Raw genomic sequence first — 26,656 nt, 5'->3', positions numbered from 1 at the left:
AAATTGTAGATTTGTCTAGCTGGCCACTGAATTCCAGATCCAGCAAAACTGCTTCATTTCAGCTAATTTCGTCTCTCAAATATATAAATATTATATATTTATATAAATATATAAATATGAATTCCCTTTTGAAGCTAGTTTATGCAACGTTTGGGGCATGTCTATGTCTCTTTCAGGGGTTTTCTCGTCTCCCTGCACCCCACTTCCTTGGCTGGACCACAAAGGTGTGCTTCAGAGCCAGGCCTTTCAACCCAGGTATTCTAACCGCACAGATTATCTCCCACATTTTTTTAAAAAAAATGTGGAGGAAGTAATCTTTTCCCCCTAGCTTGGGTTTTTATTGTTATTATAATCAGATAAAGAGCAGGACCCAGCTTACCATGAAATTGCCAGCCAAGGACAAGATGGCCCAGGCTGACGATAAAAAAGGAACATTCCATAGCATGAAAAAAAAAAGGACTATTTTATTGGCCTAGCGCCCACCTCAGCTTTTAGCTGGCAGAGAAAACCCAGCAGGGTTGCATATATAGTTAGTCCTCACCTTACAACAGTTCACTTGGTGAAGTTACAACGGCACTTACGACCATTCCTCACACTTATGAACATCGCAGCGTCTTCATGATCACATGACCTGCATTTGGGCTTGCGGCTAGTTAACGGGAGACAGTGAGGACAAAAATTGATTTTTAACCTGCAAAGCACCGTTCTCCACTGGGGTTTCGCCCCTCCCTTCAGCTGTGGAGGCAGCAATATTTCCATTCTATTCTTCCTCAGTGAAAAAAACAAGGAAATCCCAGGGCTATAAGATACAAAGCAGCCTGAACTTCACAGCTCGGAGGGAGGTTTAACTGTTGACTAATTTTCCTTTTGCAACCAGCCTACCTAAGAAACAGCTCCACAATGCACACCTCTATTTATTGAGAAGTTCTTGACAAGCTGCCTTTGTACGCAATAATCTTTTAACAGCTTATCTCGTTCCTGTGCAGGCCCGTTTTAACTCCCTTCTATGGCACGGGAAAGCCTTAATTTGCCTTAAGCAACATTAAAATGTTCCACTTCTATGTTTGAACTTAGATCGGCTTCTCACCAGGCCACCTCCTCACTAGCATCATTCCTAGGTGTGTATTTGCATCTTTTGTCTAAGACACACAATTATGCAAAGGCAGGTATGTTGGATTTTTCAATTTTTAAAACTTTATTTGTTAGGTTTTTTTTAAAATCCTGCCTTGATTATTGGAATGGAATGGAATAGAATATTCATGAACATCAGGACAAAAGCAAGTAATTCCTATGGGCAGTGTCCTTTCCTTGACTGTCCCTCCATCCTTGCAAAGCAGAGAGATTGAAGAGGAAGGGATTTCAAGAGAACAAGCTATTTGCTCTTCTGCATACACAAAAGTAATTCAACTTCACCAGCAGCAGGGAAAGGTTAGGAAAGGTGAGATGGCCTACAGAAACTGGGGTTTTTTTCTCACTCTTCCCTCCCCCCCATTGCAGAGTGGAGAGATTGGAGAGAATGGGATTGCAAGAGAGTAAGCTGTTTGCATAGCACACCAGTGGCTCCCCGCTCTGGACTATGGCATGACTGCATTTTCTTCTGATAAGCAGAATACAATAGGCAGGAGCTTGCGTTTCCAAAGAGCAAGGGAGTGGTTAGAAGGTGTGGAAATAGTGTGTGTGTGTGTGTGTGGGGAGGAAGAGATGCAGTTCCATTCTCCTTTTTGCACTCATAATGAATAGATGCCATAAAAGCTGAAAAGGACCTTAAAGAAAGGGCTGCATGTTGAAGTCACACATAATCCAGGAATAAAGAAAAAAAAATAAAGATTTCCTTTTCTAACCCTGTCCAGCTCTAAGGAGTGGTGCTCATCTCCTTTTCTGGGCTGAGGGAACCAGCATTGTCCGAAGACCTTTTCCACAGTCATGTGGCCAACATGACTATATATTAAAGGCTCATAGAATGCTTTTACCCCCCCATCGAAGTGGTACCTATTTATCTGCTCGCATCTGCATGCTTTCAAATTGCTAGGTGAAAAGGAGCTGGAGCTAGTGACAGGAGCTTACCCTGTCACCCGGTGCTCAGGTCTCGAATCCAGGTTGCAAGCTTTCCAGCTGAAAAGTTCAGTGTATTTAACTGCTGAGCCATTGCACCCCACAGTGCAGGAATAGGACCCCGAAAAAGAGAAGAAAGCAAAACCTCTCCTTTTATTCTTTCCCAGACACATGTCTATAATTAATAATCTGAAATGTATCAAGCACAAACAGAACACTTCCTACTCAGGAATGCAAGATCATCATGCGGAAACATAATATGCTCATGTAATCAGCAGCAGGGGGCAAGATACTTTCCCACAGGATTCCAAAGTGGTTTGCTGGTTTTCAGAACTAACTAACAGGGATGTACTTGACAGGTCGTTACTCAGAAGTTTAGACTTGAGTTCAAAAAGAAAAGAAAAAAGATTTAGAGATAACATGATACAAAAGCTCTGGAAGGAACAGCACGGCATTTCACCAAAGCCCTGGGGTGGTTCAGTCTGTCCTTCCATTAATCCCACTCTGGAACACTTGATTTACAAACTGAAAATATTTTCACAAATACCTCCTGGCTCACATTCATTTCTGTTTAAACTTTATGCTAAACTGTAAAGGGATCTCTCGGTTTGCAGCCAACAGCACGGATACCTGAAGCCTTTCAAGTTTGCAAGAGCAAAATTGTTTGATGACAACATTATTCTGAATAAGAAGTTTGGTCAAGTAGATTTCAAGCTCTACCAAGCAAAAGACTTTCCGGAGTGATTTTTGTTTTGTGGTCACGTATGATTTCTTTCCTTTCTTTTTTGAAAGAATTTCAGCCTTCCTACATGAAACAAGAATTTGTTTATTGAAGGATGAACGGTAATATTTTAAGGAAGCCTTCCGCTTAGTATTATGTTGGGAAAAACATCTAGCTTTTTTTTTTTTTACAACGTCTCATTTAAACTGAGGAGACACAGACTATCTTCAAATCCTTGGAAAGGAGATGAGGACATTGGTGATCTTCTCTGGCGCGTTCATTGACTGGTGATGTAAGCAAAGGGTCCGTGTGAATATCCTGTTTTCTATTTGATCAACTCACATTAAGGGGAAGCCAGCAGACAGTCACCATGAAGACCTCAGACAGGACTCAACCTCTGGTGTTTTTTTTCTGCTTAAAAAAATCAAGTCATGAGGTTATCTGCAAAGTCACCAGGACTTAACCTTGACTTGGTGGCCCTTTACCTTTTAACCTTTAGCTACCTGAAGGAATGTTCCCTAGTTGATCAAGATGATGCCCTGTTGTTCCAGGAAGCAGGATACAGAAAGAGGAAAGCCAGATTCCCATTGAAAGTTTAGAAAATGCTGAGTAATAAGAGCAATTGGACATGGAAATAAATTACTAAAAGGAAGTAGGGAGCTTCCTTCGCTGAAAAAGTTCAAGCAGAGGCAAGACAAACCTCTGTCCTGGACAATTTAGTTTTGATTCTTGCACTGAACAAAAGGCTGGACTCAACATTTTCAACGTTTCTTTCCAGTGCTAAGTTTATACATATGACACATTAACATCTGCAATCACCACAGCCCGCAAGCAACTCTCTTCAGGGGCAAAATCCTATCCGGATTTTATTTATTTTTATCTTCCCCTTTGACTAAGAGGTGGTGCCCTCGTGGGCAGAGCATGTTGTCTACCCCAATTGTGGAAAATAAGAGCCTTTAAAAATACATCCACTGCCTTACGAGTTCGCGAAAGGCATAATAAGCCTCAGGAGTCACAAGGAAAATATAGGAGCCGAGCTAGACTTGAGGCATTAAAAGCTGGTAAAGGAGATAAGATATGACAACCATCTTTGGGCGGGCTAAAAATAGAAGCAGAAGAATGTTTATCGAAAGAACCGTGGTCAACTTTCAACCAGTGGTTAACGGGGGGGGGGGGGAATCTCTTTTAATATCTTTGGTGTAAGGCAACTTGACATCCATCCCTCAAACTATGTTAAGTCATATCCATGGCTGCCCAAAGATTATCCAAGTCCTCCTGTTTGATCCATAGTGTAGTTGGTGTGTTTTCCGTTCAGTGTGTTTTGCAAAGTGTAACTGTTGTGGTTTGCAAGTCCCAGCTTAGGGCTTAATGTGACTTCCTTAATAAATCATGAGCAAACAAATCCTAGCTTAATGAGATGTAAACATGTCATTTTATGCGCCTCTAAACAGCTGGTCACCGCCAGAGTATACAAGGCAATGAACGTGATGTAAACAGGGAGCAGTCCATGCGTTGTGGGTATTTTTTTTTGTTTAAGGTAGTAATTACATAGGTTGCTATGGTAATTATGAATCAGTTTTTGTCAGGTTGCAGAGATTGTTAGGCCTAGAATGGAATACGCTACTTTGGAAAATTATTTCAATTCGGAACGCTGGTTTGCCTGGCTGAATATTCCCTTCTTGCACCCTTCTCCAATCTGAAGCCATCCAAGGGAGCTAAGCTTTCTCCCATAAGTGTCCAGGCAGGGGATGATGGGAACTGATAACCAATGCAGCAGGAGAGTGATAGGCTGATCTACAGGCAGTGCTACGGTCACAACTGCTCACAGGTCCGCCAGAATTTCCAGTACTAATCAAGGGGGGTTGTTCAATGAGTCACATCCAATTTTAATTTTTTTTTTGCCAAGGTTATTATTTGAACCGCACGGCCATTAAACAAATCCAGCTTCCCCAATGACTTTGCTTGTCAGAAGCTGGCTGGGAAGTTCTCCAATGGGGATCACGTGACCCCGGGACACTGCAACCGTCGTAAGTACACGCCAGTTGCCAAGCGTTTTAATTTTGATCAGGTGACCACGGGGAGGCTGTGACGGTCTTAAGGGCGAAAAACAGTCCTAAGTGACTTTTTTTGGTACCGTTGTTATGTTGAACAGCTGCTAGATGAATGGGTATGAATCAAGGACGACCCATATAGTGACCTTCATCTATTCCTCATAGTAAATATGGGACCTTCTGCCAGAAAAGCAGGACGTCGGTTCTACACCAATATCTGCTCCTTTCAATTGATTTGAAGCACCCTTTTCTTTCGAGTTTTTTTTTTCCTGGTCATTGAAAACAAAAAACAAAATAACCCTTTGAATCCACGTGTCTGAAATAAAATAAGATATCATTAGTCCTTGATTTACTACGGATCATTGAGTGACTGCGCAAAGTGACTGAATGGCGCTGAAAAAAAAGTGACTTAACGACTGTTTTTCACACAACCGTATGCCGCTTCCCCCTTGGTCACGTGATCAAAATTTGGATGCTTGGCAACTGATTCGTATTTATGACGGTCACAAGATCCCGGGGTCACGTTTTGTCACCGTCTGACGAGCAAAGTCAACGGAGGAAGGCAGGTTCGCTTAAGAACCGCGTTACTAGCTTAACCACGGTGGCGAGAAAGGTCACAAAACGGAGCCACACTTACTTAACTGCTGTCTCGCTTGGCCACGTAAATTTTGGGCACAATTGTGGTCGTACGTCAAGGGACCTGTACATGCTGCAAAATCAGTACCCCTGGATGATCTGTTCTGCACAGGTTTTCCTGTGTTTCCCTTCCTTGTATTTGCTTGAGAAATATAATTATTCAGTGGAAAGAGGCCACTAAGAGGCTTCCTGTTTTATTCTTAACTTTCCTGCTTAAACAGGGAGGAAAGAGAACTGCCCCCCAGGTGGCTGTAAACTGACCGGCTGACCTTGTCCCCAGTTCTATTTTTATCCAGACAAAAGAGGCTCGGTGTTGGTTTGCCAAGTTGTTTAAATCAGAGTTTCCCCAAATCTGAGAAAACGACCCAGCAAATTGGGTAGTTTAGGGTCACAACACATGAACCCATGACCCACTCGGAACAAGGACACTTAAATGGACTTGAAATGTTTTCCCTACCTTGGAATAAAAAGACTTTCTGACAGGTGACCAAGGAAAAAATTTGGGATGCACCGGTTTACATCCTGTAGGATTATCTAGCACCTAGTTTTAAAATTTAATGGCTTTCTGTTTGTCTCGTTACGATTTGCAAGGTGCCCAGAATTGCCTTATTGGGGAGATGGATGGCGTATACATGAACATTTGTCATACTTATGACTGTTGCAGCATCCCTATGGTCACAAAATTCGGACTCTCGGCAACTGGTGGGTGTTTATGACAGTTGCATTGTTCCAGGGTCATTTGATCACCTCTTGCAGCCCCCCCAGCCAGCTTTTGACAAGCAAAGTCAATGGGGGAAGCCAAAGTTGCCTAATGACCAAAGTCAAGTCAAGTCAAGTCAACTCAACTCAACTAAACAACTGTAGCAAATTGCTTAACTATGGCACAAATAGTAAAATGGGACAAAACTCACTTAAGAACTGCCTTGCTTAGCAATGGAAATTTTGGGCTCAACTGTGGTCGTAAGTTGAGGACTACCTGTAGCGTGAAATGATTTTCGCATCTTACCTGTCCACCTGGATTTCAACGTCTCTCATCGCCATCTGGGCTTCAGCATTGCCGTTGAGTTCTTGGCTGTTGCCCTTCAGAAGATCCAGGACGGGTTCAATCTCCTTGAGCAGTTCACTGTTTTCAACACTGCCATTCAGACAATGGTCGGGGATATCCTGGTTTGCTTTCAGAGTGTCCTTGGCCACGTTGCTGGCTACCATGCCGTTGATGTGCACCAGGTCTTCTTCCTCTTGCCCATTCTCCCGGGTACATCGGGAGCTGACGGAGCCCCCCATGCTGTGTTCTTGCCCCTGTTGCTTGTCTTTGGTGTGGATGCTCGGAGCAGATGCCTGATCACCTACGGTTGGCGTCCCACACAGAGGTCTGGTGACTCGGATGGTTTTTGGGGTCCCGTCTCCAGTAAAAGTTGTCTCTAGGTGAGTGGTGAAGCCCTCGGGGCCTCTTAAGATGAGAACAACGTAAGTTTCCGAAGCGATGCTTCTAAGGACTCCTAAGGCTGCGTCATAGTTCATATCAACCAGGGGCTTCCCATTAACTGCTAGGATAATATCTCCCGTCTGAATAAGGCCACTTTGTTCTGCTGCCCCTCCTCGAATCAAGTCAGAGATGATCACAGGCGGCTTGTTGACTCGTTCCTTCACCAGGAATCCGAGGCCACCAATCTTGCGTTTGAAGAGCTTCACCGAGATCACGTTGGGCTGAATCTGTTGGACGCTGAATACATTCTCTTCCATTGTAGTCCTGAAATCGTCCAGCCCTCCAGAACAGGATCTCACAGTATAGAGATGGAGGATTCTCAGCTAGTCCAGGGCTGAGCTACCAACCTCTAATGAGCAAAAGAGGCAGAGCAGAAGGCTTTATATCTGTTTGCAAGCTGGGAAAATACGGTCTCCTTTGAGGAGCTTCACCTCTTGATTAAAGATGAATTGGTAGATCACGCAGCCATCTCCGCAGATCTGCTCCGGCTGGTTTTCATTCCCTAGAAGGCAACAAAGCCATCTGCCCAACATGAAATGGATGGACAGCCACATTGAACATCTTCAACAGATGGCTGGAAAAGATGGTGCTTGCCAAGCATTCTTCGGTGTCTTGGGACACGGAATCTGCTTCACATCGCCTTTACCTATGGAGAGAGGGTGGGAGGAAGAGACAGAAAAATGAAAATATCAGACTGGCTTAGAGAGAGGACTGGAGGCTAAAACATATAAGGAACAGTTGATGGAATTGGGTATGTCTAGTTTAATGAAGAGAAGTACGAGGGGGGACATGATAGTAGTCTTCCAATATCTCAGAGAAGAGGGAGTCAAGCTATTCACCAAAGCCCCCAAAGGCAGGACAAGAAGCAACAGATGGAAACTCATCAAGGAGAGAAGCAACCTAGAACTAAGGAGAAACTTCCTGACAGTTAGAACAATTAACCAGTGGAACAACCTGCCTCCAGAAGCGGTGAATGCTCCAACACTGGAAGTTTTTAAGAAGAGACTGGACAGCCATTTGTCTGAAATGGGATAGGACTACCTCTAGTTTTACATTTTTAATTTGCATAACTTTAATATTTTAATTATTTTTCTATTTCTGTAAGCCTCCCAGAGTTGCCTTATATAAGAAAGATGGGTGGCTTAACATTTTAATAAAGAAACAAATAAAAATAAAAACGGAGGACTCTGGGCTCCAGCATTTTGGGTAGGAGAGAAATGTTCCTCCTTCACTGCATCTCAGCCAGGTTTTGTCAACCACCACACGGGAAAAAAATTCAAGGATTTGTTATTTTTCATTTGAATAATAATGCATATCATGTTTTTATTATTTTTGAGGTCACTTCTAAGCTTCTGAGGTCAGTTTTGTATGCTGCATGGTGGGTATCAATAATTGTAATAAATAATAATTAGAACAAACCTTGGAAAATAACAGTGGGATGTCAATGCAAAAACCTTGTGAGCTAATTAGCAGGTACAGTATAGCTAACGACAAAAAATCTGGGCCAACAGAATGTTTGACTGAGGTTATTAATTTTCACATTTAAAAGAAATGCACAAAGTTAGAGGAATAATTTGCTTTAGGGAAATATTAACAGGTTGCTACACAGTAGAGGATTAAATTAAAAGAAAGTTTTCTATTGGTAAAAGCTACCATGATTAAATCAGACTGTAGAGAGGCAGAAAGGTAGAATACAGAATAATACAATTGGAAGGGACCTTGAAGGACTTCTAAGTCCAGCCCCTCCTTAAGTAAGAGACCCTATCCCATTTCAGACAAATGACTGTCCAATCTCTTCTTAAAAGCCTCCAATGATGGAGCACCCACAACTTCTGGAGGCAGGTTGTTCCACTGCTTAATTGTTCTCACTGTTAGAAAGTTTCTCCTTAATTCTAGGTTGGACTTCTCCTTGATTCGTTTCCATCAATTATCTTTTGTTCTGGATGATACATTCCAGTCTTACTCTATTTATTTGCATGGCCCCTTGCTGAACACAAAAGCAGCTAATCAGCAGCTTAGATGAAAGTCAATATATATAGCTTTCTAAGATCATATGAGGCAAAGATGGCGAAGATGTCAAATTAAACGGAGCTGCCCAAACAGCAAGAAAATAACCAAGTTCAGAGAGAACCAAGGATCCTCTCCACAACCCCCCCTCCCTTCTAGCACCGATCATGTTACCTAGTTTGGGTCATGAAATGTCTGCAAGAAAACCACCACGCTCAGAGAGCACCAAGGACCTCTAATGCTGGTCTGGGACCATAATAAAGATTGATTGATTGACTAAGGATCCAGATTCTTCTTCTTCTTCTTCTTCTTCTTCTTCTTCTTCTTCTTCTTCTTCTTCTTCTTCTTCTTCTTCTTCTTCTTCTTCTTCTTCTTCTTCTTCTTCTTCTTCTTCTTCTTCTTCTTCTCTTCTTCTTCCTCTTCCTCTTCCTCTCCCTTTCCCTCTCCTTCTCCTTCTCTTCGTTCTTCCTTCTTCTTCTTCTTCTTCTTCTTCTTCTTCTTCTTCTTCTTCTTCTTCTTCTTCTTCTTCTTCTTCTTCTTCTTCTTCTTCTTCTTCTTCTTCTTCTTCTTCTTCTTCTTCTTCTTCTTCTTCTTCTTCTTCTTCTTCTTCGTCTTCTTCTTCTTCTTCTTCTTCTTCTTCCTCCTCCTCCTCCTCCTCCTCCTCCTCCTCCTCCTCCTCCTCCTCCTCTACACAAACCCCACTGCCTTCTACCCTTGGTGATGTTACCTAATTTGACAATGAAACATTTGCAAGAAAACAACCAAGCTCAGTCCTTTACTAGGCAACAGCATGTAAACTATTAGTGAAATATAAGCAGGAAAATGGCCAAGCTCAGAGGACACCAAGAATCTCTATATATAAAAAACCCAGCTCTTGAACTGGGTCTTTCTGCCTACAACAGGGGTCTTCAAAGAAATCATAAAAGGGCCAAGTTTGAAGACCCCTGGTCTACAACATGGATTCAGTTAGGAACCTCTCAAAAACCAAGAGCTTTTTTTTTTTTTTTTTTTTTTGAAGAGAGAAACATGTCTTGGCCGGGATGCATTCTCTCTACCACGAAGAAACTGTTGGAGCTCACCTCATCCACCTGTTCCCAAGGAGGTCTCTTTCTTTTCCATCTCAACTTACAAAAAAAAAAAAATAATAACAACTCTTCTCCTACAGGGAAGTGTATTTTTTAACTATCCCCTAACAATAGTTTCAGGCATATGGTCTCTTCTGAACAGAGAATCTTTTCTTGCCCATCTTTTCGTGACATCTGCTTGATTAAAAAAAAAAGAGAGAGAGAGAGATGGAGAGATGGAGAGAGAGAGAGAGTGATGGAGAGAGAGAGAGAGAGAGAGTGAGAGTGAGAGAGAGAGTTTTCTAGCAATCTGACAAGTGATGGCCTCTAATAGGGCTGCACCCTGAGCAAAAAGTGTTCACCAGCAAATGTTTTTGATTTGTGCCTGGCTGACCCGTTCATTCCCTCACTAGGCTGGCTGACCAGGAAGAATATCTGCTGGATTTGTCCATTAATTGGAATTGCTAACAAGGCAAGTAGGCAGCAAGGAGAAGGGAGGGCCTTCTCTCTGGGCTTGGGCACTCAGAACAAATTGGACCAGCTATCTTGACGTCTATGGAAGGTGGCATGTGCTGGGTGGATGGGAAAGATGTAAAACAGACTTGAAGGAGGGGAGAGCTTTGCACAACGTGGATTTGAAAAAATGTTGGTCCACATCGCACTATTGTTGACCGGTCTTGAGTAAAAGCTGGACAACCTTCCACCATCTGGATTCCAGATAACTTCCAGATTCTGCTTATCACTAAGTCCAATTTGGACACCCCGAAAGTACCTGGTCTGATGATAAGACAATCATTTGTAGAATTGGTTGAAAGTGAGATTCAGGTAAGTCCCAAGTGTGAAATAGACATTGGCAGATTGGATGCTCAATCAGTCTTCTATTTCCATATGAAAGAAGAAGCTGTCAACATTTAAAAAAATCTGCTGACAGTTTCCATAAAGAACTGAAACTCCGAACTGTAAGACGGGATGATATTACAGCAGGCATACAGTTTTCTGCCGTTCCTCAGTCAAACGTGCATTTAGACTCTAATAAGCAATCCTCGTTCTTAAAAAAAAAAAGATGTAATAAACCCACCTCACCTTTGCCAGTGATAGCATTCATCATACAATGCCCTAAAGGCATAAAAATTGGTTTAAGCAATTAAAAATATTCTTATCGGGTTCAAATGATTGCCTTGCTGTATTGCCAGATGTTGCATCTATTTTTTTTTTTCTGATCCACTGCTCTGATTTCTTTCACGAGAAAGAACAGTGGAAAAACTAAGTTATTCACAACAGCAGAAATAAGAATAACAACCTAAAATAGGCACTAGGTTTGGATTTCACTTGCTCTGCAATGGATTTGGGTCAGTGGTGGGATTCAAATAGGTGAACAACTGGTTCTCTGTGTGGATGCCGCTTCCGGAAGTCCATTCTGGACCTGGGCAACAAAAAATTAGCTTCTGGTTCTGCCAAACTGGTGCAAATTGGCTGAATCCCATCACTGGTTTGGGCTTAGCTTATATGCATAGAAACCCTTTCTTGGTGGTTTGTAAATCAGAGTTTATGACTGAATGTCTGGTCATCACAAGCTGATTGTATCTTATTAAAGAAAACAAAATCAAATGACTTAGCACAAAATGAAAACCAAACCTATACTGTGCACAATTCATACAGGACAAACTGTCACAGCAGCTGCAAGTTATATATATATGTTCCCGGACAAATGTGACAACTATTAGCTAGATGGCAATTCATTAATGTTGCCGTTCATCATTCATCATTTCCATTTATTTCATACAACTCTCCAGTACAGGAGCAAGCAAGTTTCAACAGAAAGAAAGAAAGGGGGAAAAAAATGCTGCTACTCTATAGTATTTCAGGTGGAGAGGAAAAAAAAATAAGTTTTTGAGTTCTAGGATTAAAAAAATGGGACCAGTAAAAAAAAACAACACCACCACCCACTTTTTTTTTTTTAAATGGCACTTAAACATTTTTAAAAAGTGCTTCCAACTCTTCATGCAATCATTTCAGTTCCTTAAGCTTCCTCTGAAACAACTGCATGCAAGCAACTGGACTGCCCCAGATATTTTTGCTCCTGAAAAAAAAATTCAATTATTAGTCTTATTGATGGAGAAGAAAGAAAATGAGCTTGTTCTGAAGTGGTGATAGTGGGGCAGAACTGATTGGAGCCCTTGGTCCTGTTGACTCTTATTGGACTAAAAACACAAACAACCCTAGGTTCACACATTGCCTTAAGCCAGGGGTCTCCGAACTTGGCAACTTTAAGGCTGGTGGACTTCAATTCCCAGAATTTGTACTTGAGGACTTCAATTCTGGGAGTTGAAGTTCACAATTCTTAGTGTTTGCACATTTGGAGACCTCTGGCTTAAGCTGGGCTTGCTTTTAACCATAGTTTATTGACTCAGCTGCAGTGGCTGGCTTTTTTCATGACCTAAATGGCCAGAATGCCATCTGTTGTACACAATGATGAATCAAGGCAAACATTCTTTAACTCACTGAAACTTCTTGAAAGTTCTACAAACACTTCAGGTAATTATCCAAAGAATGGCTGGTGAAGATGATGCCACTTGCAGAGCTGGCTAAATTAACAGATTTGATTAGGGGAAAAAAAAAACAATATCTACTTTGATGGCTGAAGGCGAAACCCCTTGTAGACATATTGCATGAAAGAAGAAGAAAAAATGCAGTTATAATTTATGGTTGTGATGATTAGGGGAAAAAATGGATAAGGGAAAAAAGTGAGCTTTTTCTGTAATTGTAGACAAAGAGATGATTTATAAAGTATGCTTCCACCCCCACTCCCCAAGCATTCGGTTTGATTTAATTTATTCTGGACAAAAATAAGCAGAAGCTGGTTTTAATTTCTTTTTACTTTACCAAATGCTTTCATATATGATAAACAAACATTCTTAGCGTGCAGTGTTTCTTTTGGAAATGAAAGTTGTAAATTGCTAGAGAGAAGGGGATGAAAGTACTAATTGCCTTACGGTGCCCTTTACTCCAAGCACGCTGGAATTTAAAATGTTTTAACATGGGATTGAGACCCTGCCAAGGAATTAAGGTCACCCCAGCCATCAGCAACCCAACCGAAGTTCAAGCATTACAACGTAAACAATTATAACTTAGAATGGTGCAAGTTGCTTGCGGCTCTAATGTAATTCTACTATTCAGCTGGACCTTGAAAAACCTCAAAACTGCTACCCTGAAATTGAAAAGTTCAATAGGACGAACTGCAAAGGCAGTTGAGGGGAGAGAGAGAGAGAGAGAGAATATAAGGTGCTGCAGCACAGAGCATTTTTTTTGAAACAGACCGTTCTCTGGGTATATAATTGCACAACTGAATTCTAGTCCTGACTCGTTCAGTGACCGTTTGCATTTAGGGTGCATGGAAAAAGTAACGGGATGTAACCAGGAAGAGATGATCTTTCAGATAACCTAGACTCTCTACTTTGCAAATCTGACACTTGGAAATGTATAGAAGGCAACCACAGCTATATTAACCTACCTCTCTCCCGCCCTGTCCTTGGGAACAGCCTGCTCCCAAAGTCAACCCTTTCTCCTTTTCCATCCATCTTCTCACTTTGATGACCTCCATTTTCACCAGCCAGATTTAAAATGCTCCCTATTGTCTCACTTAATCAGTTTCCAACGGGATTTATGCCAGTAGAAAAGAGCCCCTGAGGCTGATGGATTTATGCCACTTTAATTTCTTCCTCTGCTTTTTTTTTTAAACAACAACAACAACAAGAAGAAGAAGCTGAGCAGATCCAACAAAGGGCAACTAAATCTGAAAATGAGAATGCAAAGAGGATCCATAGATCGCCATCTGTCCTTCTGCCTGGTTTAGCTTTCAAGGAAACTCCATGCCTTGGACATTTACCAATAGTAAAGATGTTTTAACTTTGGGTTTGTTTTAAAGTTTATCTTCTGGTTTCCACGAAAAGTGCACTTGGGCTGCATTCAGCTGCAGAAATCTATTTTTCATGGAAGTTTTACTTATCAATCTCTGTAATGAAATACCGTGATTCATGTCCAGGCCAGTTAATTTTCTTGTCAGTTCTGTAAGGCTGTCTCTTCCACCATGTATAACTCACTACCTGCCCAACTTTGCTTTCTCTTTCCCTCCAATGTCTACCTAATTCCCCCTAGCAAAGGATTGCATTGAATTTCAGAGCATCACAATCCATTCTTTGTTAGCCACTGGCACATTTGAACTCTCTATTTTTTTCAGCATGCATCATACTCGCTGCTTTGGGCTACAGCTAAATAAACTGGGAACGCTGTAAACCAGATGAGTTCAGGGTCACACTAAGCTATGATGCATTTTCATTTATGATTTGTGTTATGTATCAGTCAGTTCACTGGATTACGTAAGAATCCAACTTAACCACCCAGAATTGTTGAGAGTCAAGCAGCATACAGGATACCACTAGTAGTAATTATTATTATCCAAACTTCTCTTTCATTGATATCGAAATATCAGGTGGGGCATGAATTGAGCTAGGAAAAAATAACAAAATACTGTGATTTGCAAACTGAAGTTGAGCGATTGTGGAGGAAGAAATCAAAGTACCAATAGTAATAGGAGCCCTTGAACAAAACCCAAAGGGCTGCCTAGATAAATGGGAATTTTGATCTTACTGGATCTGAATATCCTGGCTTTGCAAAAACACTCCAGCCTACCTGGAACTGCCTATATACTCAGAGGTTACCTTAACAGGTCTTAGGTCCTTGGTTAGGGTTTGAATTGTTAAGTTTTTACCAGTCCCAGACTGTGAATCGAATTGAAGATTAACAACAACAACAATAATAATGACAGACACCTGCCACATAACACCCCAGAGTTAACAATTGTCGATAAGAAAGACAAAAAAGTCTGGATAGTGGATGTGGCAGCACCTGGAGACAGCAGAATAGAAGAGAAAGAACTGGAGAAGATAACAAAATGCAAAGACCTACAAATAGAAATAGAATGACTGTGGCAAAGGCAAGCAAGGGTAGTACCAATAGCAATGGTCGCCTTAGCAATCCCAAAATAACTGGAGCATCCCTTTGAACATCCATCGGCATTGATCAATTGCAAAAAGCGGCTTTACTGGGAACAGCTTCCATCCTGTGGTGTTATCTGTACCACTGTCAAACATCCACATCTGCCTATCCCAGGTCCTTGGAAAGGACTTGATAGGTAGACAAAATGCCAAACCCAGTCTGAACATCTGGCAGACTGTTGCGATGAATCCTATTGGCATGGATAAAACCCCCATCAGTCAATTGCAAAAGATTTATTTGGAACAGTTGATAACCTATGACAATACTATCAAACAGCAACATCTGCCTATCCCAGGTTCTTGGGAAGGACTAGATATCTGGATAAAAAGCCAGCTCCAGTCTAAACATCTGGCTGACTATGTGATGAACCATTCAAGAAACCAGGGTTTAAATATGCATGAATCTGAATAAATAATTGGCTCCATCCATAGCCTGAGATTCAGCTGGGAATTTCTTTTTTTTTTAAAGGTACATTTATTTCTAGCTGTGTTCATATATCTACAGAGAGATTTTAAATTTTCATCCGCACGTTAAGCTAGGGGATGTTTGAATCTGCCTCACTGTAAGAAAGAAATGCTATGGAAATCATTTCAGCCAGGCAGGACTTTTTTGTAGAAAATGTGTCTTGTTCTTAATAAGAAGAACGTAGAAGAAATTAGTTTTATTGGCATTTTAATATGAATTGATCCAATTCTCGCATCCCTAGTCAACACACAAACTGGAATACAGTAGCATTTTGAGAGCTTGTCATTTTTCAGTTGCTACAAGTGCTTCTCGCTTCAAAAAGGAATGACATTCGGGGGAAATATGCATTCAGGAAATGTGCATGAAAAAAAGGAAACGCACACAAAAAGTGCGGAACACAAAGCCACACAAATGTTAGGAGAAAATGCCCACAAAATAGTTGAATATTAGGCGAAATGTGTGCAAAATGCATGCTGCTTCTTGTACTCACCAATTGATGCAGAAATCAGATGAAATGGTGTTAAAAGTCAGAAATGGATTAAATTGAATGCATTTTAAATTCAACACTTCGTACAGAGCCACTATCAAAAGTGTGTGTGTGTGTGGGGGGGAAATCTGTAGGACTTTGAGAAAGCAAAATTCATTATTAGGGGAAATGGAAAGAAATGAAAACTCTTGCAAGCATTTAAAATATTTCCCAATTCTTTTTGGGGGGGGTGATGGTCTCTAAAATATAAACTGCAGAAGGAATTTTGAATTCATGTTGACATGTTTTGACAGAGTTCCACTGTAAGAGAAGGATCATGAAATCCCTGGGGTAAACTTGAGTTAATCTTGCTCTAAGCTCTCTTCCTGGGTTACTGTAAGAAAGAAGAGAAGGGAAAACCAACCAGGGGTGTTGGTAGCCTTAAACATTCCGAAGAAAAGTGGGCACGGATTTATTTTAAACTTACCTGGGCTCTATATAATTCTGGCTATAGCACCTATAACAAAACTAGAAATGGGGAATGAGAAGGATTAGAGATTGGAGCAGTTATCTTTCAAAAAAAATCTATAGCAATGTAGCAATCTGTGTGTGTGAGAGAGAGGAAGGGAAAGAGAAAGGAAGAGAGAGAGAGGAAGAGAAAGGGAGAAAGAAAGAGGGATAGAGAAAAAGGAAGAGAGAAAGAGGGAGATGAAGAAGAGAAAGAGGGAGAGAGAAAGAGAGGAAGAGAGAAAGAAGGAAAGAGAGAGAGGGAAAGAGAAAGAGAAAGAGAGAGGGATAAAGAGAGAGGAAGAACGAGACAGGAAGATAGAGAGAAATAGAAGGAGAGAGGTAAAGAGAGAGAGAAAGGGAAAGAGAGATAGAGAGAAAGAGGGGGGGGAAAGACACACACACACATACACACACACACACAAAGAGATCAGTTTATGGAACTGAACATTAGTTGATAATGAAGGATTCCCATTTGACAAATAGGATGAAATCAACACAACACTTATTCCTTTTCCGCCTCACACACACACTGCAAAAAAGCTTCACCCAAAAGCTTAGCAGAGGTAGATGGGGAAACCAACAAATGAGAAAAAAAGTCACTCCAGAGATAAGTTTGAAATCCAATTAGAGCAGAAGACAAGGAACATGCCCTTGCTTAATAAGACACTTAACACTACAACAAAGTTGGGTCAACTTAGCAGCAGTTGTGCTGATGACAGAAACCTCCCATGTACCAAGGGACTAGCTGTGTGCACTAATTTCTGTGAAAACCACATTTTTCTATCATCAGTTGCCAGGAAATTCACTTCTTAAGTGTTCCTGATATAATGAGCTGAAGACAAAACCGGACCAATTAAGGCATCAGTTGGTAATAAACCTAATTGTTCTTAAAAGAATGACTCACAACTATTCAAAAATCTCGTGAAATAACATCAGATTTGAAAATGCCGATTCTCGTGAATGTGAAGAGGCAAAATTTCCAGAAGACAGAAAGACTTCAGGAACGGTTCCAGAAGCTGCCTTGAAAATGTTACTTCTCAAGGTATCTCATCACGTTTGCCATCAGGGCTGCCATCTGCAAGGAAGGACTATGCATGAACTTCTAAAGGATACGAGGAGACTGGATAGCCATTTGTCTGAAATGGTACGGGGTCTTCTGCTCAAGCAAAAGGTTGGACTAGAAGACCTCCAAGGTCCCTTCCAATTCTGCTCTTCTATCTTTTGTTCAGCGCCTCAAAGTCATTCTAGTATCCGTTGTCTGTGAAGGTTAATCATTAATAGTTAATAATAGTAAAGTTGGAAGGGACCTTGGAGGTCCTCTAGTCCAACCCTCTGCTCAGGCAGGAAAACCCTATCCCATTTCGGACAAATGGCCGTCAGGTCTCTTCTTAAAAACTTCCAGTGTTGGAGCAACCCAAACTTGCTATTCCTGCTCAAAAAGCATAACTCTCATTCCTGCTCATCAGCCAGGCAGAGCAAAGAGCAATTCCCCGATGAGATTTCAAACCAATTCATCCGGGAATTCAACTGCAGAAATCTCGGGCAGTTTGAAAGATACTCAAAAAAAAAAAAAAAAAAAAAAAACCAGCAGAGAGAAAGGTTGTTAAAGAGTGGAAGAACAAAGGTACGTAGTATCTGGAGTGAGCAAGCATTTCTCTCTCCTGGGATTCAGAGTTTTGGTGCTCTCTAGCAAGGAGGAGGGCTAAAACAGCCCCCCACTCTTTCCTTAATTGGAGTTTGTTTTATAAAAAGGCCACTGAAGGCGAGCCTAAAGTATATGTGTGGGTGCCTGAAGAAAAAGAGTCCAGTCTAGAAGACGGCAGAGATGTGGAAAGAAAAACGCCGATCCAAGTGCCAGCAGCAAAGCAGACAGGGAGAGAAAAGTGTCAGTTCTTAGCGTTGAAAGATGATTAAGGAGAGAGGGTGCAATTGGCGACAAGAGGTGAAGAACTGTGAGGAAGGGGAAGAGTTTAAAAAAAAAAAAACCCCGAAGAGCTAAGAAATAGTTAAGGTATTTTAAAACCCATAAGACTGATAGACATAAGACTAAGAAATGAGAATAGAAGAATAGAAAATGTATGGCTTAAATAAGAATTAAGGGAGGGAGGGAGGGAGGGAGAAGGAGAGAGAGGGTAGATGGACAGATGGTTAGATAGATAGATGGATGGATGGATGGATAGAGATAAATAGACAGACGGATGGATAGATAGTTGAGATGGATAGATGAGATGAAATGAGATGAAATGGATTTGAGATGAGATGGATGGATGGATGGATGGATGGATGGATGGATGGATAGATGGATAGATAGTGATAAATAGACAGACAGGCAGGCAGGCAGACAGACAGAGATGAGATGGACATGAGATGGATGGACGGATAGAGATAAATAGACAGACAGATAGATGGATGAGATGAAATGAGATGGATGGATGGATAGAGGGAGAGACGGATGGATGGACGTATGGGTAGATATAGACAGACAGACAGATAGATGAGATGGATGGATGAATAGATAAATAGACAGACAGACAGATGGATAGATGAGATGAAATGAGATGAAATGGATATGAGATGATGGATGGATGGATAGAGATAAATGGATGGATGGATGGATGGATGGATGGATGGATGGATAGATAGATAGATGAGATGAGGTGGGTGAGATGAAATGAGATAAATGGATAGAGGGAGAGAGAGAGAGAGATGATGGATGGACAGATAGATAAATGAGATGAATGGATGGATAGATAGATAATTATAAAAAAGATAATAATATTTTTGATCAAAAAATAGTGTTCCGTGTGTCTGTATTATTACTTTGTTAAGAAAAATCCCTAACCATAAGCCTACTTCCCCCCCTTGTTTCAAAAGGGAAAGAAAGAATGAAAGATAACAATTTATAACAACCAGTCACTTAGCATCAATTGAATTCAGATGCTTCCCTCTGCCATACTTTATCATGCTTTATCAATAGTTTTCACACCCTTTTCTATTGCAACGACTTCGTCCTACGGATATCCAACAGGTACACAATATATCCCATATTAAGTGAAAAGAAAATCGCAGTTCTGCTAATCTTACTGTAATAGTTGGTTTCTCCCCCCTCCCTTTGTAATATATGTGCAGTTGTTTTTCTTTCAATGCTCTCCTTTTATTTTTCCCTTTTTAAAAAAAGAAAAGCAAAGCAAACTGCTTTGTATGGCATGTTCAAAAAGGTAGGATAAACATATGTTAGAACCAAGGATCTCTAAACTGGATGCCATTATAATTTATTCAGTCCTAATTACTATCAGGAGCCATTCAAAGGGGGGGGGGAATCTCTTATAATTTTCAAAAAAAATACTACGGTGTAATTGATCGAGGGGCTCGATTTATGCTTCCGTGGGATTTGCTAGGTTTTAATTTAATGCACTATATAAACTCATCCAAAACTGAGGGCCCTTTTTTTCAAGAAGGCAATATTAAACAAAATATGACTTACGATGGTAGGGGCATGCTGAGTTTTGAGCTAAGTTTTCCCCCCCTAATCATGGCTACTGTATGCTGAATGAACCATAATTGGCTAGGTTCGCATTTAATTCATAAAACATTCTTTACAAACCACAGAAGCAACGTTTGTACATTGTGCTAAGCCAAAGCAAGATAAATAATAGTTTAATTTAAAGCATTAAGCCACTCAATAAATGTCTAGAAATGGAAACAGATGGGGTGCGTCAGCGGTAATTCATCACAACTTCAGAGGATTGTCAGCGGGTGCCCAGGCAAAGACTAAGACTTTTTTTCAGTTAGCATGTGCAAAGTTCCATCACGTTAAACCTAAAACATGGTTTTACACAGGACTGGGTTTCGCTTTTTTGCCAGTGGCCTCTTGTTTTATGGATTAAATTTCTGTGCCACCCACCTCACCCATAAGGGAAGGCTTAGAAGACACAGATAAATTTCTTCCACAGCTGGGATGAGGCAGCTGTTATTTTTCTTTTCCAAACTCAATTCATTGATCTGCGCCCACTGGAAGGAGAGAGATTTATCAGCTACGGAGATGCAAGTCTTTAATTCTCCCAGATGGCTAGAACAATCTTCTCCAACTGAATGCCCACCAAATTCTATGCATTTATGATGGTTGCAGTGTCCCAGGATCATGGGATCCCTTTGGCGTCCTTTTGACAAGCAAAGTCAATGGGGAAGAGGGATTCACTTAACAACGGGGTTACTAACTGATCAACTGCAGTGATTCACGGCAAGAAAAGTTGTAAAACGGGGCAAAACTCACTTAACAATGATCTGACGTAGAAACAGAAATTTTAGGCTCCCTTGTGGTGGTAGGTTACATTCCATAAAAACAATAGGGTTATTCCCCATTGTTGAAAAGGGTTTCCTCTCCTGACACTTTTATTGCTTCTTCAGAATCCGTCACATTCCGGCGTCAAAAATCACAGGCAGCCAGAACAGGTCGGAGCAACAACTTGAAGCATCCCTTTCAATCCAGCTGGTGGGAAAAATCATTCTGATTTAAGGAACAGACCAGCTTGTGGCTTTATCTATTTATAGCCCCCCTAAGTCTTCCTTTACAGTTCTGTTCACATCTAAGAACAGGATCTCTCTTCTTTGGTGCATGGAGGCAGAAAGAGTGGTGCAGCTAATGTGTGGCTAAGGGTCCCCACCCAAAAGAGGAATTCCCCTTCCCACTCACCAGCTGATTTTTTTTTCTGTTCAACATACAACATGTATTGAACGTTAAAGGACTAAAGTGAGAAGGATGGGAGCTGCCAACGTGTAAGCAAAGCTAAATATAGTTGTTTTTTTTTTCAGAGTTCCGCTCTTATGGATGCTGTGCGTTCAGTCTGAATGCTAGGATATTGTAAAAGGAGATGTACATGAGGCTGGACTTGCATATTACGCTTGGCTATAGAGTGGCTTGTTCAGTCTGGGGATGTGAAAGTATTGTCATTGTTGAACTAGATAGAACGTAGAACATAGAATAGAGTTGGAAGGGACTTTGAGGTGAACCATTTAATAATAATAATAAAGTTGGAAGGGACCTTGGAGGTCTTCTAGTCCAACCCCCTGCTCAAGCAGCAGACCCTATACCATTGCAAAGAAATGGCTTGTCCAATCTTTTCTTGAAAACCTCCAGTGATGGAGCACTCACAACTTCTGAAGGCAGGCCGTTCCACGGACAAATTGTTCTTCCTGCCAGGAAATTTACCGTTAGTTCTAGGTGGGGTCTCTCTTTGATAAGCTTCCACAGGTCACTTCTTGTCCTCCCCTCAGGCACTTTAGAGAATAAATCAACTGCCTCTTCTCTATGACAGCCACTCAAGTACTGGAAGACTGCTAACATGTCACCCTTAATCCTTCTCTTCATTAGACTAGACATATCTAGTTCTCTCCATTGTACAGTTTAGCCTCATCTTTGTTGCTCTAGAACTAGACTAGACTAGAACTAGACTAAACAAGAACTCTTGGTCTCCTAGTTTCCAGCCTAGTGCCTTTAACTGGCATATCTGCTGGTTTTCTGTCACTTTGAGTCAGTCTTGATTCTTGGCACCTGCCTGAACAAATCTCTACAGTTTTCTTGTCAAGATTTTTGGACTTGGTTTGCCATTACTTTCTTTCTAGAGCTGAGAGTGAGTTAGCTTTACTTAACTACTAATTCAGGTCTGCAATTTTTCTACATTTTTTCCCCTGGCCTGTTCACCTACAAGCTGATGAAAAAAAAATTTGCTCTCCAAACTTCTTCCCAAGAAAAGAATGCTGAGAAAATTCTCCAGAGTGAAACATAACCTTCCAGCATTTAACAGCTATGTTTGCTCATCAGGGGCAAGCAGCTCACTCAAGCCACCATGTTTATATACACCGATGCTCAGCTAGATTATTGGGTGAGGGGGAGGTGTGTTAACCTGATGTGTGAAGCAAATGGTATTTATTTATTGATTGTATTTGTATCCTCTGCTAAATGCTCTAATTGCACGACTCGGGATGGTGATCAATGAAGTAGAAACCAAGGAACAAAAATCAATAAAGAAAGCTGTTACAACAGAAGAAGCTCAGAGAGCACCCAGGACCCTTCATTTCAACCCTGAGCTACACATATTCTCCTTTATTGGTCTTAAGTATCCCTCGACCGAAGAAGCATGATACAGAATCACCCTGATTTCACAGGAACGTGCTACCTAAACAAGACGCTGTGGGTTTTAAAAGCTGCCTTGCTTCTTGTGTCATTAGCACAGGCCAACGTGGATGTTTTTGACCTCCAACGTGGTCTCTCGTTTCTGGAGGATAAATCTGGCAATGACTCCAACAAACAGTTTTTAGACACAGCGGGTCTTAGAAGGCCTGCTGGCGTCCATCTGCGACAACATGTCCTTACAAGAAGACCTTAAAAAAAAAAAATGATGCACATTGCCGTGTTAGGTTTCCTGAAAATGTTTTCCATTTTTCAAAAAAGTGAGACTGTAATTCTGTCAACTACATTTCAACGTGTGCCTAAGCGTGAGGTTTATGAATTATGCCCCCCCCTTTTTTTTTCTCTCCTTCCTCAAACCCAAAATCTGAGTTGGTGTTGAAAGAAAGACGGCACAAGCACCTTGACTCTGAAACCCTGATATGAATTGTGCAATTCTACGTTACTCTTTCTTTTGTGGTATTCTTTTATTTTTGAAGGAGACTATTGAAAGGAACTCCTGAGGACTCTGAGACTTTTTAAAATAAAATTATAAAACCCTGTTAAATCAAGAATATAGAAATGAAGCCAAAGTCACTCCCAAATACATTCCAGAATAAAATGAAGGCTAACAGGCAATGTTCCTGGTAGTTCCTGGTAGATCTCTCATCACTGATAATTTGTTAAGACAATAAACTTCAAGACCTGTAACGAGAATCTACCACACCAATCTCTGTTAATAGAGTTGGAAGGGACCTTGGAGGTCATCTAGTCCAACCCACTGCTCAAGCAGGAGACCCTATGCCATTCAAGACAAGTGGCAGTCCAGTCTCTTCTTAAAAACCTCCAGTGTTGGAGCATTCACAGCTTCTGGAGGCAGGCTGTTCCACTGGTTAATTGTTCTCACTGTCAGGAATTTTCTCCTTAGTTCTAGATTGATTCTCTCCTTGATTAGTTTCCATCTGCTGCTTCTTGTCCTGCCTTCAGGCGCTTTGGAGAATAGGTTGACCCCCTCTTCTTTGTGACAGCCCCTCAAATATTGGAAGACTGCTATCATGTCACCATTAATCCTTCTCTTTGTTAGTCTATGCCAGGGGGAGGGAACCTTGGCTCTTTTTATGACTTGTGGACTTCAATACCCAGAATTCCTGAACCAGCCATGCTGACTCAGGAATTCTGGGAGTTGAAGTCCACAAGTCATACAACGGCCAAGGTTGCCTACCCCTGCTCTATGCATGCCCAGTTCCTGCAACCGTTCAACATATGTTTTAGCCTCCCGCCCTCTAATCATCTTTGTTACTCTTCTCTGCACTTTTTCTAGGTCTTTTTTATATCGCGTCACCAAAATCAGATGCGGTGTTCCCAGTGTGGCCTTACAGTTCTTCTGCTACCTTTGGAAAGCAGGGGATATTATCCCATCTCTCCTGGTTTTCAGGGAGCAATGTCCAGCGTCTGTGAGGCATTCATGACATTGCAGATTTCTGACTGGATTGTACCCCCCCCCCGACTCCCTACCACATCCCCAGGTCCTTTTCGCTGCCATTTAAAAGAAATTAGCCCGATGAAGAACAGATTTATCTTTGAATGTGAGTGTGCAGTTTTCAGTTCACACTTCTCCTTCAAAAGGGCTGGTTTTTTTTTTTTTAATCACTCTCTGGAAATTTTTCAAATTACGCACACCGGCAGGTATACAGAAAGAATTAGGAGCCAGAAGGAAATAAAGGGACAGAGGAGAAAATGAGATGCAACGCCAGCCGTTGAGATTTTTTTAAACCTTGCATAAATATGGAGAGCCACTGGGATGTTTGCAATCGCCTGTAACTCTTTTGATATTTTTCCTTCCTCTTTGGAAGTTAAAGTTAATGAACAGCTGGAGCCAAGTCTGGGAAATTGGCAGTAAGTACTGAACATGGGTTGATTCTCTAAGACCTCAGATTAAAATCTGCATTGCTGGCTTCACCTATATATTTTTTTTAAAGAAATTTCTGCATATTTTATGCTGGATTGAGATTTGTTGGTTTATTTTGCACTGCATGTCATAGTTTTAATCATCTGCAAAATGTTAAAGAGGAGTTTATTCTCAACTGGGTTCATTCTAAATTGTTTAGTTTTGTTGCAGTTTTGCTTTGGGATGGATTTAAAAATTGGGTGCGTATTCAGTATAATGTGGAACATTAAATACCAGCCAGGTGGCAGCACAAAACTGGCCTTATATAATTTTGGAGGGTTAGGCTAGGTTAGGTCTGCTTAGCATTGGATGGGACACCACTAGGAAACCTTTTAGAGTCAGAAATAAGCTATATGAATATTTCCACAAATCCACAGGAGTGGAACTCTCTTTAAGGGTCATTGAGTGGGGCACAGGCAGCAAGGGAGGAACAGGTGAAGGATTTCTGTCCACTGCAAAGTCAAGTGAAGGATATCCTCTTGAGAATAGGGCCATCAAAAAGACACTTCATTAATCTCACTTAAATTGAAACTTCATTGAAATTAATGTCAATTGTGTAAACTTAATTAAGATTGTTAGTCTCTAGGTATTTAAGTTTTTTTTCTGATATATTGAACAGTCTTCTTGAGTGGCACTTCTGGAGAGGGTCTGAAGGTCACAAGGACAAAATCCTCCAAAACCTTTGATTAGCCACCTCTGTCTGCTAATGAGTATTTGTAGGAGATGATCAGGCTGAGCTTGAGGGAGGGGTGAAATGTGTCATCAGTCTCTAATCCTTGCCCACCTTGAATTTCATTGACTCTTATCTACCACCAATTTGCTTGGACCGTTAGTAGTTCAGATTCTTGTTTAAAGGTAGCATGAAATAAACCTGAGGTTGTGATGACCAGGCTGAACCCAAAGGAGGGGGTCAAACATGTCATCACGAGTCCCTTCGTGCCCACAAGAGATCTAACTCCAGCCCTCCTTGAATTCCATTGACTTTTACCTACCACCAATTTGCTTGGACCGTTAGTAGATCAGTTTTTGTGGAGCGCAATTAGCATGCAGTGAGCCTACATTCGTTGGAACTGCCTAGACTTGATTGTCTGCATTTGACAGTATTACTAGTATTACTAATCATATTTAGCTGCCACTCCTGGGGAAAGGTAACCGGTGATACTTACCATTTTTGCCTTCCAAAGCCAACGTCTAGGGGTCAAGAGAACTTGATTAGCTTGCCTTGCAGACAATTATTTCTGTGCTACAATAGGCAACAGATCAGGAACTCAGTGAAATCCTTGCCACCTCTTCTACCAGTGAATGCCAGAAATTACGAGAACCAAGGAGTGATCCTGGATACTCAGAAATCATCTCCCCTGTCATTGACAGAGCTGCATGCCAGCTAATAAGAGAAAAGAACGGAAGAAAAAGAAAAAAGAAAAAAAAGTGCAAGGAAGAGCCCTAAAACTGGTAGTGGAGAATGGAGAAGAGGCTATGGAAGTTGTATCTTACAAAGCTACAATGGGATCAGCCCCTGAGCTTCGTCTGCATGGATGATGGTACCTAGTTTGGGTCATGAAACGTCTGCAAGAAATCAACCAAGCTCAGAGAGCAACAAAGATCCCTCATTTCAACTTTGAGCTACAAATATCCTCCTTTGTTGATACCTTGAGCTTCCTGCCCCCGTGGTCCATTTGTTCTTGCTCTGCTCTGAAACTCTGCGAATAACAGATATTAAAATATTGAGCATTACACATTAAGTGAAAGGGAACCCCGTCCCCTCTTGCTGTTGGAAGAAATACATTTCAGACCACAAACATCTTCCTCAGAAGATTACGAATAATGGAGAGGATGGTGAAAAGGGAGAGTAAAGAATGTGGTGTGTTTCTCGGTGCAACTGCACTTAGGAACAGCAAGCTGAAAGGCTTAAACAGGAAGACAATGAACGCAATGAGTGGGAAAGAGGATTCGTCCTCAAAGGAACGGCTCTGTTCAAAGTGTTTGAACTAACCCTCCTCGGAGCGAGACTGCAATGTTCTAAGGTAAG

The 26,656-nt window shown here is 41.3% G+C and overlaps 1 protein-coding gene across 4 annotated transcripts in view; it reads right to left on the bottom strand.

Annotated features, from left to right (window-relative positions):
- NOS1 (nitric oxide synthase 1) overlaps positions 1-26,656 on the bottom strand; it is a 102,584-nt gene that overhangs the window by 38,181 nt on the left and 37,747 nt on the right. For all 4 annotated transcript variants that reach the window (XM_039332551.1, XM_039332552.1, XM_039332553.1 and 1 more), the window contains exon 2: positions 6,467-7,592. In XM_039332551.1, coding sequence (XP_039188485.1) covers positions 6,467-7,203 — 737 coding nt within the window. In that variant the 5' untranslated portion in view covers positions 7,204-7,592. The remainder of the gene's footprint in view (positions 1-6,466; positions 7,593-26,656) is intronic.

This window comes from Crotalus tigris, unplaced genomic scaffold (assembly GCF_016545835.1).
Source record: "Crotalus tigris isolate CLP2741 ecotype Arizona unplaced genomic scaffold, ASM1654583v1 scf7180000024461.5605484, whole genome shotgun sequence".
Classification (NCBI taxonomy): Eukaryota; Metazoa; Chordata; class Lepidosauria; order Squamata; family Viperidae; genus Crotalus; species Crotalus tigris.
This window is presented reverse-complemented; position numbering and strand designations above follow the sequence as displayed.